The sequence below is a fragment of the Larimichthys crocea genome, chromosome X (genome assembly GCF_000972845.2).
Source record: "Larimichthys crocea isolate SSNF chromosome X, L_crocea_2.0, whole genome shotgun sequence".
NCBI classification, from domain to species: Eukaryota; Metazoa; Chordata; class Actinopteri; family Sciaenidae; genus Larimichthys; species Larimichthys crocea.
The window spans coordinates 11,240,282-11,253,716 of NC_040020.1; the positions used below are offsets into that span (position 1 = coordinate 11,240,282).

Here is a 13,435-nt window from a genome sequence, read left to right on the forward strand (position 1 = left end):
CCAGTGTTAATGTGTGTTTTAATTTAGGAACAGTTTTGGAGCCTAGGTGACAAGTTAACATTAAATCAAAGCTAAAGCCCAGTCCCTAATGATTTCTGTAGACAGTGACCAAGCTTGTCTATAGCACTTACTGTGTAATGCAGAGGATGAAAAAAAAAGAAGACGACAGAAGTCAAACAGCTTCAATAAAAACACTTTAATAGAGAAACAAATAAAAAAAGAAAATAAACCTTTGAAACACAGTCTAAATCCTTTATTATAACCACCACCAATTGAAATGAAGAAGAGTAAAACAGATCTATTCATTATTTTGTACCCACGAGGGAGGAACCAATGGGACTGGGAGGCTGGGAGAACAGGTGTGCCATTGATTCACTGCAGCGAGGGAAGAACAGAGGAGAGCAAACAGATAACAGGAAGAGATGTGGCGTTTATAGAAGGCTGAACACAGTGCTCTCTACTGGCTGGGCAAAAGGTTGCTCCCTTTCTATGTGCCACACACAGACAAGTTGGTTTCACCTTGTTTTCTTAAAAAGGCAACACAGAATGTTTTCATGAAATAGGATGCTGTATGGTGCGATACCGGGTGGTGAAAACTTCATTAGAAGAGTAAAGACCCTTTGCTTCATAGCAAAGATCCTGTCAAACTAATTTCTGAGACAAAGATTCATGGCGGGACAAAAAAAAAAAAAAAAGATGCCTTAAAAACAAATCAGCAATGACGAAAAATTTGTAAATAAAATCCCTTTAAAATGTCTTTGGCTCAATCTCTTCTGCTTCAAAAATAAATAAAAGTGTAATTGAAGAAGCGGTGAAATATTAGTATTGCACAACTTCAGAGATTAGCCAACGACTGCTTTGCGGAGAAAAAAAATGATTCCCCAAACAAACATGTCCAAAGCTTTGTAAATACGACACACCAGGGAGCAACCTCAGCTTTAGCCCCGCTAAGTAACTGCAGAAAAAAAAAAAAGAAGAACTTACATGACCATTACATATTTGATTTGACATGTTAGTAAAATATTATAATAGTTTTGTTGATAATGTCACAAGTTATTGTACACATCAAATAATATACCAAAATTTTACTCTGCAGGTTGAACAAAAGCTTTTTTTTTTTTCTTTTTTTTTCATCCACAAATCAATACAAACTGATAAAAACAGGGATAAAAACCAGCCAGGTCATCTCAACATGCATGAAAAGAAAACAGTCTTCACATACAAAAAAAAAAAAAAAAAAAAAAAAAAAAGAAAGAAAAAAAATCAATGTTGATTGTTGTACAGCTGAAAAGTGGTGAGGAAACAGAACAGGACAAATCCAGCAACATATACTTAAAAATATGTATTGTACAGTGAGATAAGTTGTCTTATAACAGCTGCAACATAAAATCTCCTCTTTGTCAAATCAGCCAGACACCATCTTAAAAACAAACAAAACAAACAAACAAAAATCTAAAAAGTTACAACGGGATGTTGCAACTACCAACTGGTTTGTTGTTGTCCATTTCTTGAATTATTATTTTGTGTGAATTTGCATAATTAAAAAGGGCATACCTCTTCTTTGAACAGCTTCTACAAAATTGAGGCGCTCCCAAAGTTCTTGTTTGTAAATACCTAGAAAATGCATATTTACAAGTATGTGTTGTTCTCCGCTAAGTCAAAAAATCTGGACCTTGGAATTACAATGTTAAAACTTAAAAATAAAACCATAGCTTTATGAAGCTCTCCGCTGACTGTTTAAAACATTATTAGCCGTAGGGTATTAGCTTTGTGAAGAAGTGACACTTTAAGAGAGATTTAACAGTGATTAATTGCTGTATGAAAGCCATGAAACAGCAGCATGATTTTATTACAACTTTACCAATTCGCAAATGGGGCAGTGGTGTTTTAACAATAAATGAATAACATATAACAGGATCAAGCACTGGATGACTGTTTCCAGTATTGCTTTCATCATAAAAAGGAAGGAAAAACCTTGGCAGATATACTGTATCAGCATCTTTTTATATTTTTACCGTCAAGAGACCTAAACCGTCAGGGCTTCGGTACGTTAGCGGTGAGATTCATGTGCTGTGTGTAGCTGTGTGGGCTTCTTGTGTGTCATCTAGTAAACAAGCATCTAAGTGACAGATCACAAATGTTCCTGCGTTACCTTCATCATGTATTTTAGGTTGTTTAAAAAAAAAAAAAAGTCACAGGGATGCAGCACACAAAGCATGGTCAGAGTTTTTTCAATTAAATTAAAGGGAGATTCATACTGCTGTAATAATATGCCGGATCAGATCAGACTGAGAAAGTGAATAATGTGACTCTCTGAATGACCGGAAACAACTTCCATGACATTACCAATTCATTCTTATTATGCACAGCCTAAAAACAGACACATTAACAGTCACATGTCTTTGAACAGCTTATTGTATAGTTACTTTCTCTACTTTACTTTTTTTTTTTGGGTTAAATCTCAAGCCGTGTTGAATAGGGAAATGCTTTTGACTTTTTATGATCAATGTTTTTGGGGGAAACTGGGAGCAAATATCAGCTTAAGAGAGATAATACTGTTTATTATGAGGTTCATATTATGCAGGGATTAAAATAATGTCTTACAGAGAGAATGACAAAGTTTGGGTAGTTTGAGTTACATTATGAAAAGGCGCTAAGACTGCAAAACATCTGTGAGACCAACCGTATATTAAAAGTTGTAAGAGAGTGTGGTTTGCTTATTTGCATTTCCAGCAGAATAAAAAGTCATCAACCTTAGGATATCATCACGTGTTTTTTTACAGGGTATTTTCTATAAACTGACAGTTTCAACATACCCAAAAATGTTTAGCCTGTTCAAAAACATCTGACTGGCAGTGTTGATCACACCCTTGTTTTCAACTTACCCATCATTACACACCACTCTGACCCCACCACTCTGTCTTCACTTTCACAAACCCTCAGAGTACTGCAACCTTTTCAGAAAAGCTCAATGTCCATTAGTGACAAAATAAAAACACATTTCATATTCACCAGTAGTTACTGAAAACTTTCCCCTGGTGTAAATTTTGTTGACACAAAAAGAAGTAAAATAAAATGACTGAGCATCGGTCACAAGCGAAGCAGTTTGGGATAATCTTATCATAGAAAGCGATGTCTGGTGTTCTCTGATCCTTAACATACATGTAAGAACAAAAGGAGGAATGACAATGGCTGTTGTTGCTCTGACATTTTCACACTTTAACCATTGTTGTCGATGTGACATTGGTGAAAAGTAAAATTAATATTTGTATTTTTCAGTAAATAATCACATTTACTACTAAATCACTGATGATTCCCAGGGTAAGGATGTCTAAAAATTAAGGATCAGAAGCCAACAAACAAAAAAAGAATTCATAATGCAAACGCTAGCATGATACAGGAATTTAAGGACATGTCTGTGGCATACAATTCAGTCTTTTATTTTCTTTATATGTACAGATTAGAGGAAAATTTATCTACTTCTATACACTGTTCCATGTAGTTTCTGCGTCGGTTGACCACTTAGCTTTTGTCCGTTACCACAACTACAGTAGTATGAAAATCAAGACATAACGTCCACTCAAAACTGAGGAATACAAAATGATAAAAACTTCAACATACTTATTTAGTATCCAACAAAACCAACTTCAAGAAGGGAAAATATGTAGGTAGCTAAGTGGTCAACCAAATCTCGCCTTTTTTATTAATATTTTTTTTTTTATAACTTTTTTTTTTAGCATTACGTACATATACAAGTGTAGATAATATAAGTATATATTCATATATACATAATGAGTATGTATATATACCAGTAATGCATTCATTATATATACTTATTTTCTTCACAGATGTGAAACAGGAGAAAAGATGACTGTTACAAATAAAAAGTTAAAATGAAACAAAATGCAGAAAACAAACCTACTGATAGAAACATTTTGTAAATGCACTTTGCACTATTTTTTTTTGTGTGTTTTCAGAAACAGTTTTGCTTTTTTTTTTTTTTTTTAAGTTTTTTATATTTTATCACTTATTTCTTATATGTGGGAGAGGCGACACTCATTTAAAGTAGGAATAGTACCCATTGCTACCATTTGAACTTCCTATACTCAGCTCTTGTAGAAGGGAGAGAGGATCGCTGTTCTTTTTGACCTGTTCAGGGCGAACAGCTCGAGGTTTGGGTGGAGCGCGGAGGGCGCTGGCATAGGACATGGTCGGTGGTTTGCTTAAATTTGGAGCCCCCTGACTGGCCTCTGTGGGAGCCTGCGGCGGTGGTGGCGGCGGTGGCTGCTGCTGCTGCTGCTGCTGCTTGTTATTGGGCATGAGAGGAGGAAACTGTCCAAGGTGCTGAAGGGAGTTGAGGGAGTGTGGGTGTGTCGGGTGTGTTTGCTGTGCTGCTGCTGCTGTGGCCTCGGCCTTCACCTGCTCCTCCGTCTGACGTAGGGCCTTAGAAGCTGTTGGAAGATTGAAAAAAATGAGCCCCAAAAAGACAGGAGAGGTAAATACAAAACAAACGGTAGCTTTGATTTCAAAACTAACAAAACAACTCACAACAGCATATCTGGCAATACCTACCCAGAAGGTCCCGGTGTTGAGCGAGTGTGCCGGCTCCGTTACATGGAATGTTCTGGAACGGACCGGGACCCCCACCATTACTGGGCCAGAGGTCATGTGAGGGGTAACCGTAGGGGGGATGTGGGTGCTGATGATGCTGTATGTGTGGATGAGGGTGGTCTTGGGGATCTGATGTACAGGGCTGCGGCTGCTGGGACAGGGTGTTGTGGGTGTTGGCTGGAGACGATTCATCTGGGTAACTGGAGGAGATTCGCCGCTGATAGAGAGGCCGGCCTGGACCTCTGGGTTCATACTGTACAGACAGTAAAGAGGGATACGGAGGAGAAAAAGGTGAGAACAGGATATTAAAAATATTTCTCAAATAACTTTTATGCTTTTACAAACTGCACTGCCGTTTTGAGAGATCAAAGTACCACAGAATCCACGTCAAACATCATACTTTACACTAATAAAAAGAAGACTGAGATAGCAACTGTTTCTTATAGTAAACGTGAAAAGCGTGCATGTAATCCATCTCGTATATGAGTTACACATCTTAATATTCACATCTTAATGTGTCGATTATACACCAGATCATTTGGATTTCATCAGGAGCTTTGAAATCTTGACATCATCCAATATTAAGAGCTGAATTGTTGACAAAAGCCTGACTAGGCTAATGAGCGCTGACAACTGTATTAGTGTTGAGACAAATTAAACCAATTACAGTATTTTAAGACTGCCGATGTCCAGTTTCTTTTCTTTTCCATAATTCACACTTACGTTTGCCATGAAAACCTTGAGGTAACCTGATAACTCACTGCTAATTTCATTGATTTATTAAACCAGTGATAATAATCTAAATAAATGAATAACCCTCACCTCATCTACATTGTGAAGGGCTGTGGCTGCTGATGTTCTGGGGGACAGTGGATGGTAGGACTCCTGGTCTGGACCTTGACTTTGTTGGTGTTGTTGCTGCTGCTGTTGTTGTTGTTGTTGTTGTTGCTGCTGCTGTTGTTGCTGCTGCTGCTGCTGCTGCTGCTGTTGTTGTTGCTGTTGCTGCTGCTGCTGCTGGTGCTGATGGTGAAGTTGCATCAGGTGGACTTGCTCCTGTCTACTGGGGTGAGCCATAATGGGAAGTCCATAGGGAAGGCCGTGGCCCTGGTTCCCTAACAGGTGGTTCTGCTGTGGTGGGCTTACTGATGCAGCTCCACCGTGAGACCACTGGGCCTCTTGCAGAAGATATTTGACCTGGGAGGGAGGGGGGCTGGCAGAGTGGGTTGGTGGCTGATGTGGGTAGCTACCAGTACTATAGAGGGGGTTCCCCGGGTGCTGCTGCTGCAGAGCTGGGTTGTTCAGAAGGTTGTCGTTAAGGAGATCGCGGCCGGTGTCGTGGGAGTAAGGTCCTGATGGGAAAGGGCCAGCATGATTGGAGGTGGCTGCTAAAGAGGATGAAGGGTCACCTGAGGCACGGGGCTGGGACTGGCGGTACTGAAGGAGGCGAGATTGAGGTGGGGGCTGCATCTCAGCTGCTTCCCTGGGTTCAGGCTGTTCTTGTGGGGGCATCTCTCTCAAGAGCCCTGGATACCTGAGGATTGAAAATGTTTTTGTGTTTTACACTAGAACTTGGTATTTCATAACTACTCAACAAAAAAAGTGTGTTCATAATATTCAAATGTAAAAGTGTATAATTTCTTTAGCATGAAGTTACAAGATCAAATAATATTACAAACTAACCTGGTGAAAGGAGGCCCAGTTGAGGCAGGAGTAACCGCTTCATCCTCCATGTTGGCACTAAGGCCCCAACTAGTGGCTCGGAGCAGCTGATGGGGGAAGCGAGCCATGCCTGACTGAGCAAGGTGGGCAAGCTGTTGGGGCAGAGGGAACGCAACGCTGCCTTGGAGAAAAGGGCCTGGTGCCTCCCCCCACTGGCCCAGCCTGGCTGCCTGCTGCTGTTGCTGCTGGCTCAGGGCCTCTAGAGCCAAGGGACCCTGGAGGTCTGAAAGGGCAACCACAGGATTAGTGTCAGAGTCACTGGTGTTGTTCTTATGACGGTGGGCTAAGGGGCAGGATACTGTACTGTGTTCAGTTTAAATTGATTTGCTATGAATTAATATCTGGTGAATATTTCAATATCAAAGACTTAAATAAAGAGGCTGACAGGCTGTTTTCTGAGCAGTGCCAGCAGGTGGTGGCAAACTGAGGTGTTCACTGAGGAAGGTTGTGTTCCTGAGGGGCAGTAAGACTCCTGGTAAGTTAAAACCACACTGCATCACGTTCTCCCTCTAGGCAGTCTGACAGTCATGTTCAGGAACTGCAGAGCAAGCTGCCCAAGAGCAAATACAAATACTCATACTCCATCAACTAACTCACTGATGATGTGAACCCAAACAGCTGCTGTTTTTGTAATTTGCCTCACACACAGCCTGTTTAAGAAATATAAAGAAATAACCAGTATCATTAGCACTTAGCATGGAGAACAACACTCCTACTTGGAGATAATTAAAAACAAAACAAAGAAACTAAAAAAGGCACTTTAGGAGCATTGCTTTGACCCATTATTGTATTTTAAGTTAATGTAATTATGAAAAAATGATTTAACTCGGGAAGAAAGCATTGCTTGAGCAGTGGCAATTTGCCCTGGTCCAACAAAAGGATGAACATGCTTCACTCACCCAGACTGTCTCCTAGGTTTCCATCTGGTCCGTCCTCTCCAAAGCTGTTGACCCTGTTATGCTGTGACAGGCCTGGGTGGTGCCCCCCTGGGTGGCCCATTGGAGTCCTAATGGAGCTACTCATCTCCTCGACCCCTCCAGACTCTGGCCCATCCAAAGTGGGAGACTGGACAGCCCTGTGGGGGGGTATGGGGCCACTGAAGAAGGAAGTGTTGTGACTACCACCAGTGTAGGCAGGGCTGAGCTGTTGCTGCTGCTGTTGACTCTGTTGGGGCATCCCTGGGTGCTGAGACTGGTTTACCCGATAAGGAAGCCTGGAGACAGGATACTGTGGGGGGTAGGCTCTTCCACTGGCAGGATGTGGAGGAAAAGCTGGGTTGGGTGGAGCCAGGTGGTAGTTGAGGGGCCTTTGGGCGGCTGAAGGATCTTTTCGATGGAGCAGGGCATTGGGAAATCCAACAAGTCCGTCTGACTGAGAGTCTAGACTTCGACTTTGGCCTGTGTCTAAATCTCCCTGGATCAAAAAAAACATAAAAGACCATAAGCAAAGGTTTTCACATCATTTGGTAATGAGAGGGTACATAAAATGAAAGAGTTACTTCTGGTTAAAAATGAAAAACATAAATGTCAACAACTTGCCTGTTTTTCCTTCATGTCTGCAGTTTTCCTCTCTGGTGTCTGAAGACGGCTCTGTTCTGACTTTGGACATCCTTCCAACTTCCCTAAAAGTCAAAGCCAAAAACAAACTTATTACCATATGCTTGGCTACGCCATACAGTTCCTTATTTCTATTTGATGGTATAAAATCATAGTAGTATGTGATTTTGGATGGTTGTTTGATGTGGCAATAAAAAACCAAGGCACACCATTTCTGATTGGGTCGGCCTGTAGCTCCTTGTCAGGGCTGGGCTGGCCCATTCCTAGTGGAGAGGGATGGGCCACCCCACTGTATGGGATGGGGGAACCTCGATTCTGGGCCTGCAACAGATTAAAGTTGTAGGCCATGGCTGCTGGGTGGCTCATGATGCGAGGGTCCACAGCAAAGCGATTCTGGTAACCTGGCCAAGGCAACTGAGGAAAATAAAAATACAGATGGACAGATTTTTGATCAATACTCCATGACAGAGGATATGGAGGTGAAACATTACCAGTAACAATTATAGAGTAACATAAACATAATATTAATTAACCTTGGCAGACAGCTTTGTATGTGAAAAAAATGATATACTCACATTGTGAAACTTATATAAATATGCATATATTTTACACACATTCTTGGAGGTGTAATCTTACACTCTGAAATATGACACTGGCAAACTTAGCAGGATTACATTACATGCATTAAGGAAAAAAACTTACTGGTAGGGGCATGGACATGACCATATTTCCACCGTACACAGCTGGAACGTAGAGGATACTGGCGCCTGTGTGAGGGTCTATCCTCTGAACGGGACTAGGTGACTTGCCCATGCCAGCTTGCGTGCCACCCAAGGGTGGTGTGAATGCCCGAATAGGGTTTCCCATCAGCATGGCTGGGTTGGGTTGGACTGCAATGAGAGAGAGTGGCAAGGTGAGATAAAGTAAATGCAAAACGTCTGAGACAAGCCTGAGAGATAATTAATATTATTCACAGCTTGGAAAACATCAGATCATATAGTGTATGATTTCATAAGGGAGCTGAGGGTTGTTTTCAGTATAGGCTAATGTAGCTGAATGACAATATGCAGTTGTAAGCGACTGAAACTAACTGATTGTCTCCCCCTAGTAAGCATCATATTAACAAGTCCTTGCTGTGCTGTTCAAGGCTGCATCGCTCTGGTGGCTTCAATAGCCTCAGGCCTTCATGCATCCATCTGGGCCGCCGCATTAGATTAGCTCATATCAAGCTGTTGAGATGTGTGTTTGTTTGTGTGTAGGCAGAAGCAATGGAAACTCCTGAATCTGTTGTAAAAGCTGACTATAATAAACAAAAATTCTATGTGGATGAAATTTATTTCTATACAATCTAAAAACTGACAAAATCTAGAATTTAGACAGAAAATAAAAAAACAGAAAGACATTACCAAGAGCTTAACATAATACAGGAAAGGCATTTGTCATAGTATGATATCTTATAATATTTAGATACCAACAACGTGCGCAATAAAATACACTCACCATATCCTTCAGGTGGAAGGTGCTCCGTGTGGTTTGCATGCTTCCCCTGTAAGACAGAAAGTTGAGTGTGCGGTAAACAGTAGTGCTACAGTGAAGCTAGTTTTGTTGCAGAGAAGCGGTTTGTGTTTACACTCTACAGAATCACAAATATCAATACAATGGAATCACACTTTTCCAGTTGGTTCATATTCGGTTTTGTAATAGTGGATTTAAATACGATAAATGCACAACTTTGTGCAACATGCTTACTTACATCAGAAACTGTTGCACCGTCCCTGTAAAATGTAACACAAACTAAGCGAGGACACAACGGAGAGTACCACAGTTTACTGACACCTGCATAGGTTCTCCAAAAGTTGAACCTGGCTTCACTTCCTACAGGTTGCCTACAGGCCGTGTTTTTTCTGGGCCACATCACTGCAGCCAAAACCCCGTACCCCTGTTCAAATTAAGGGGAAAACCTGTGTTTTCACTGCAGCTCCTGATTTGGTCTGAACTGGGATTAAGGGCCATAACACTGCATTACGACGCATATTCCTTAAAACTGTACTTAATTCTGAATCAACTTTGTAACTGCATTTTTGTTTTTCATCCTACAATAAGTCCATGTCTGCCAAGAAACATCCATTCTTTACTATACCAGATACTAATCTTTTTCCATCAGACATAATCTCTGTCTCCAGGGGGATTCACAATATAGCTCCATCTACTCCATGTGTACACAGAGAGCTCGAACTGAATCCTGAACCATGTTGACACACATGTATGATTCTAAGTACATGGAAGTACAATTACTCATGTGACAGTGTGCACACGCACCCACAAACCTATACATACATGGGCATGTAACACACACGACACCCTGGGCTCACTGGATCTCCCTCTACCTGGATTTTGGTGGACCCTATCTAGTGTAATATTAATCATAATACAAAACAATCTACTTTCAGCTGTTTTGGGGGCTGAGTCTGTAGCATGCATGTATTTCCCAGTTGACTGTGGTGTTAACAGATAGTCCCTTACAGTAGGTATGCTTTACTTTCAGGAGGTGGAAATTAATGACATTCTCCTTCCCATGTGATCCACTATCACATTTGCTATTCTGATATGAAATGAAGTCTGTGTTATTTACTTTTCATGTAAGGAACACTATTCATATATGGCAAGAAAAACAGTGAAGCTGCTGAATTATTAAGACCATAAACTACTACTGCAGTATTTGGCACTAAAACTACATTTTCAAATATGATGGACGGAAAATAATTAACTTAAACACTTTACATTCAGTGCAGCACAACATCAATGCAAACAACATTTAAACAAAAACAGGACTCCCTTGTAGCAATGCTGTAATTCTGTTTTTTTAGCAAAACCCCTAACCGGACAGAACATTTTTTAAAGGGCAAAGGGGAATTTGTTGAGCAAAATGAGACCAAAAAATTGTGATTTTGTATTAAATATATTACACATGCAATTGTGCAACATGTAGGGTTCAGACTGAGTAAGGTCCCCTCCTTGAAAATGAGATATTGTCGCAGTGGAAGCCTTGCTGCTATTTTAGGCCGTAACATTAACCGAGCAATGCCAGACACATCAGACAAGAAATCGGTGCCCATAGTCTAGCGCTCTGGTTATTTGATCTAGTCATAGATGTGCTGCTGCAAAATCTCGTCTGGAAAGTATGAGCTGAATAAAAACCAACAAGGATGTTGCTAAACATTTGGACTCATATAATTAACTTTCTCAAACAGCAGAGGGGGTATGCTGAGAATGGACAGAACTGCTTACTGGAGCTTAAAAATACTAGATAACTGAGCGCTGGCTGTTACACAGGGGTCTTTGTTGTTTGTATTGATGCATTATTTCTTCCAGTTCCAGTTTGTTTGTGTAAAATCCACCTGTCAGTAATGCGGTAATGGCAAGAGGTTGTAGGTTGTTGGAGAAAATAAAGATATAAGAAAGATTGTAATGGAGAGACACAGATAAGTCTGACCTAATACCAAAGCGCCAACACCCTCAATCAGTTGCTTTTGGTAATAGCACTTCTAAATCCTCTTTCCCAAATTAAAATGACACTAATTGTGCTAAAGCTGAAACTACAAAAAGCTTTTTAATGTGAAACATATTTTAAGTGTCAGTCTTACAGACTCCCAAAACACCATCTGTGTCAGAAAACAGCACTTCAAAACAACATGAAGTGAACTGAAGCACATACGCAGACTTTGTATTTATGGATTACAAGTAATTACAGCTACAAATTGTATACAGTCGTATCTGTACTTACATATTTGTAAATGTATTCCTATTCAAGTTTTGACTGAATCATAGTGGATTTAATAAAAGATTTTGGCCCAATGATCAACTGGGAATAAAAGTGTGTGTACAGCTGTGAAAAAATTGAACTAAGCAACATTCAACACAACTTTTTAAAGTTTAGGAAGTAATCTCATTAAATGACATTTGTATGGTTTATTATAGCTGTATAGAACAGTGGGTGCATCAGCCATGTACAGAGGCACGTTGAATTGGTCTGACCTTTAAATTAGCAGCATGCTGTATAGGATGAAGGAAGCGATACATCACATACTGCATACACAGGCAGCAGTGTGTCTGTAGGGTTTTGAGTTACTGTGTGACTAACGGAGTGAGAGAGAGGGAGCGAGAGAGCGAGAGAGAGGGGAAGAGTGTGTGCGCATTTGTAAAGGCGGTTGATGCAGCGGAGCTGCGGCTCATTAGGCCCAGTGGGTGATGGCAGCAGGTTGGCAGCTGTGGTGATTTCGTTAACCTTTACCTCAGGGCAGGCAGGCAGGGAGGACAGGCAGACACACAAACACATTTCAACCCAGGCTAACAATCAAACTGCACATCCTTCCGCCAAACCTGCGATGCTAATTTCCTATCTGTGTTGCTTTCAGGGGCTAAAATGAAAGACCAGAAAGTAATTTCCTGTGGTGAAAATTAGTCATTTTATAATAGACGTGTTTTTTTTGGGCAAAGCTTTTACCACTGTTCTTCTCTAAAAACAGGAAGCACCCAATTTATTCCTGACAATTTGTTTACTATTTCCACAAACCAATAAGCGCTTACCTAACATGTTATGTTAACACAGAAAACACTGCAACATTTGAGCTTTTCAAAATATCCGCTACCCCATCTCTATTTCTTTCAATTCTGCCTCCCTGCTCTTACGGTTTTCTCCACCCTAGATGTGCAAACTCTAAATTGTTATTTTCAGTATTTACAGAAGAATATAACAGATGTCATTGTGTGACAGAATCAATTTAAGTCTTTGTTTTCTTTCTAATTTCTACATTTTAGTGTCAGGATTTGTAATGCCCATACAGAAAATGTCACTATGTCCTCCTTTATAAAAACATCTTACTTTAGGGGGTGACTGCTGCTGCTGGTGCTGTTGCTGCTGTGTGCCCTGCTTGTTGGACGCAGGCTGTGCGTGCTGAGGATGTGGGTGATGGTGGGGATGGAGGGCCTGCGAAGTAGGGTGGTGCCCTTGCAGGGGCCGGAGGGCACGAGGGATGAACTCCGGGGCCAATGGGTTCAGGACGTAGGTCTTCTTGAGCTCCAGGGCCTCCAGCTGAGCCTTGATCTGCTCAAAGGTGATGCCATGTAAGCTCGAGTTTTCGTGGCAGATGGAGACAAAGTGCTCCCAGAATTTTCTGGAAAAAAATGGCAAAAACAAAAGAAAGTTTTACTTCTTTTACTAGCTTTCCTGCTGGCAGTGTAACAAATCTCTACTCCTTGGGAACTACATAAAAAAAGAGGAGTCTGGTTAAAACAAACTTGGAAAAAGCATGCATAACACAGGTGTAAACAACAGAGACGGGAAGACAAAAAAAAAAAAAAAAAGAAAAATCAGCAATTAAATGATTCATTGCACTGCACGTAAACATACCAGACTCACAGGGTACAAACTCTCCAAACTCCAACTTATGGTTGGAAAGTTACATAATGTTGCTTTAAAGGGATAATTTACTTTTTTTCTTACATTGTTCCTGAAACAGGAGTAGTCATACAAGAGTGGGCAGAAAACC

The 13,435-nt window shown here is 40.8% G+C and overlaps 1 protein-coding gene across 2 annotated transcripts in view; it reads right to left on the reverse strand.

Annotated features, from left to right (window-relative positions):
- Nucleotides 1–181: 181 nt before the first annotated feature.
- Nucleotides 182–13,435, reverse strand: part of helz (helicase with zinc finger) — a 51,067-nt gene continuing 37,813 nt past the window's right edge. The window contains exons 24-33 of one of the 2 annotated variants that reach the window (XM_010741123.3): nt 12,769–13,060; nt 9,387–9,432; nt 8,589–8,776; nt 8,096–8,300; nt 7,869–7,951; nt 7,230–7,743; nt 6,292–6,553; nt 5,434–6,142; nt 4,573–4,864; nt 182–4,451 (exon numbers count right to left, since the gene is read on the reverse strand). In XM_010741123.3, the coding sequence (XP_010739425.2) occupies nt 4,057–4,451; nt 4,573–4,864; nt 5,434–6,142; nt 6,292–6,553; nt 7,230–7,743; nt 7,869–7,951; nt 8,096–8,300; nt 8,589–8,776; nt 9,387–9,432; nt 12,769–13,060 (2,986 nt within the window). In that variant the 3' untranslated portion in view covers nt 182–4,056. Of the gene's footprint in view, nt 4,452–4,572; nt 4,874–5,433; nt 6,143–6,291; nt 6,554–7,229; nt 7,744–7,868; nt 7,952–8,095; nt 8,301–8,588; nt 8,777–9,386; nt 9,433–12,768; nt 13,061–13,435 lie in introns of both variants that reach the window. The other variant, XM_019257957.2, reaches the window with a different exon arrangement.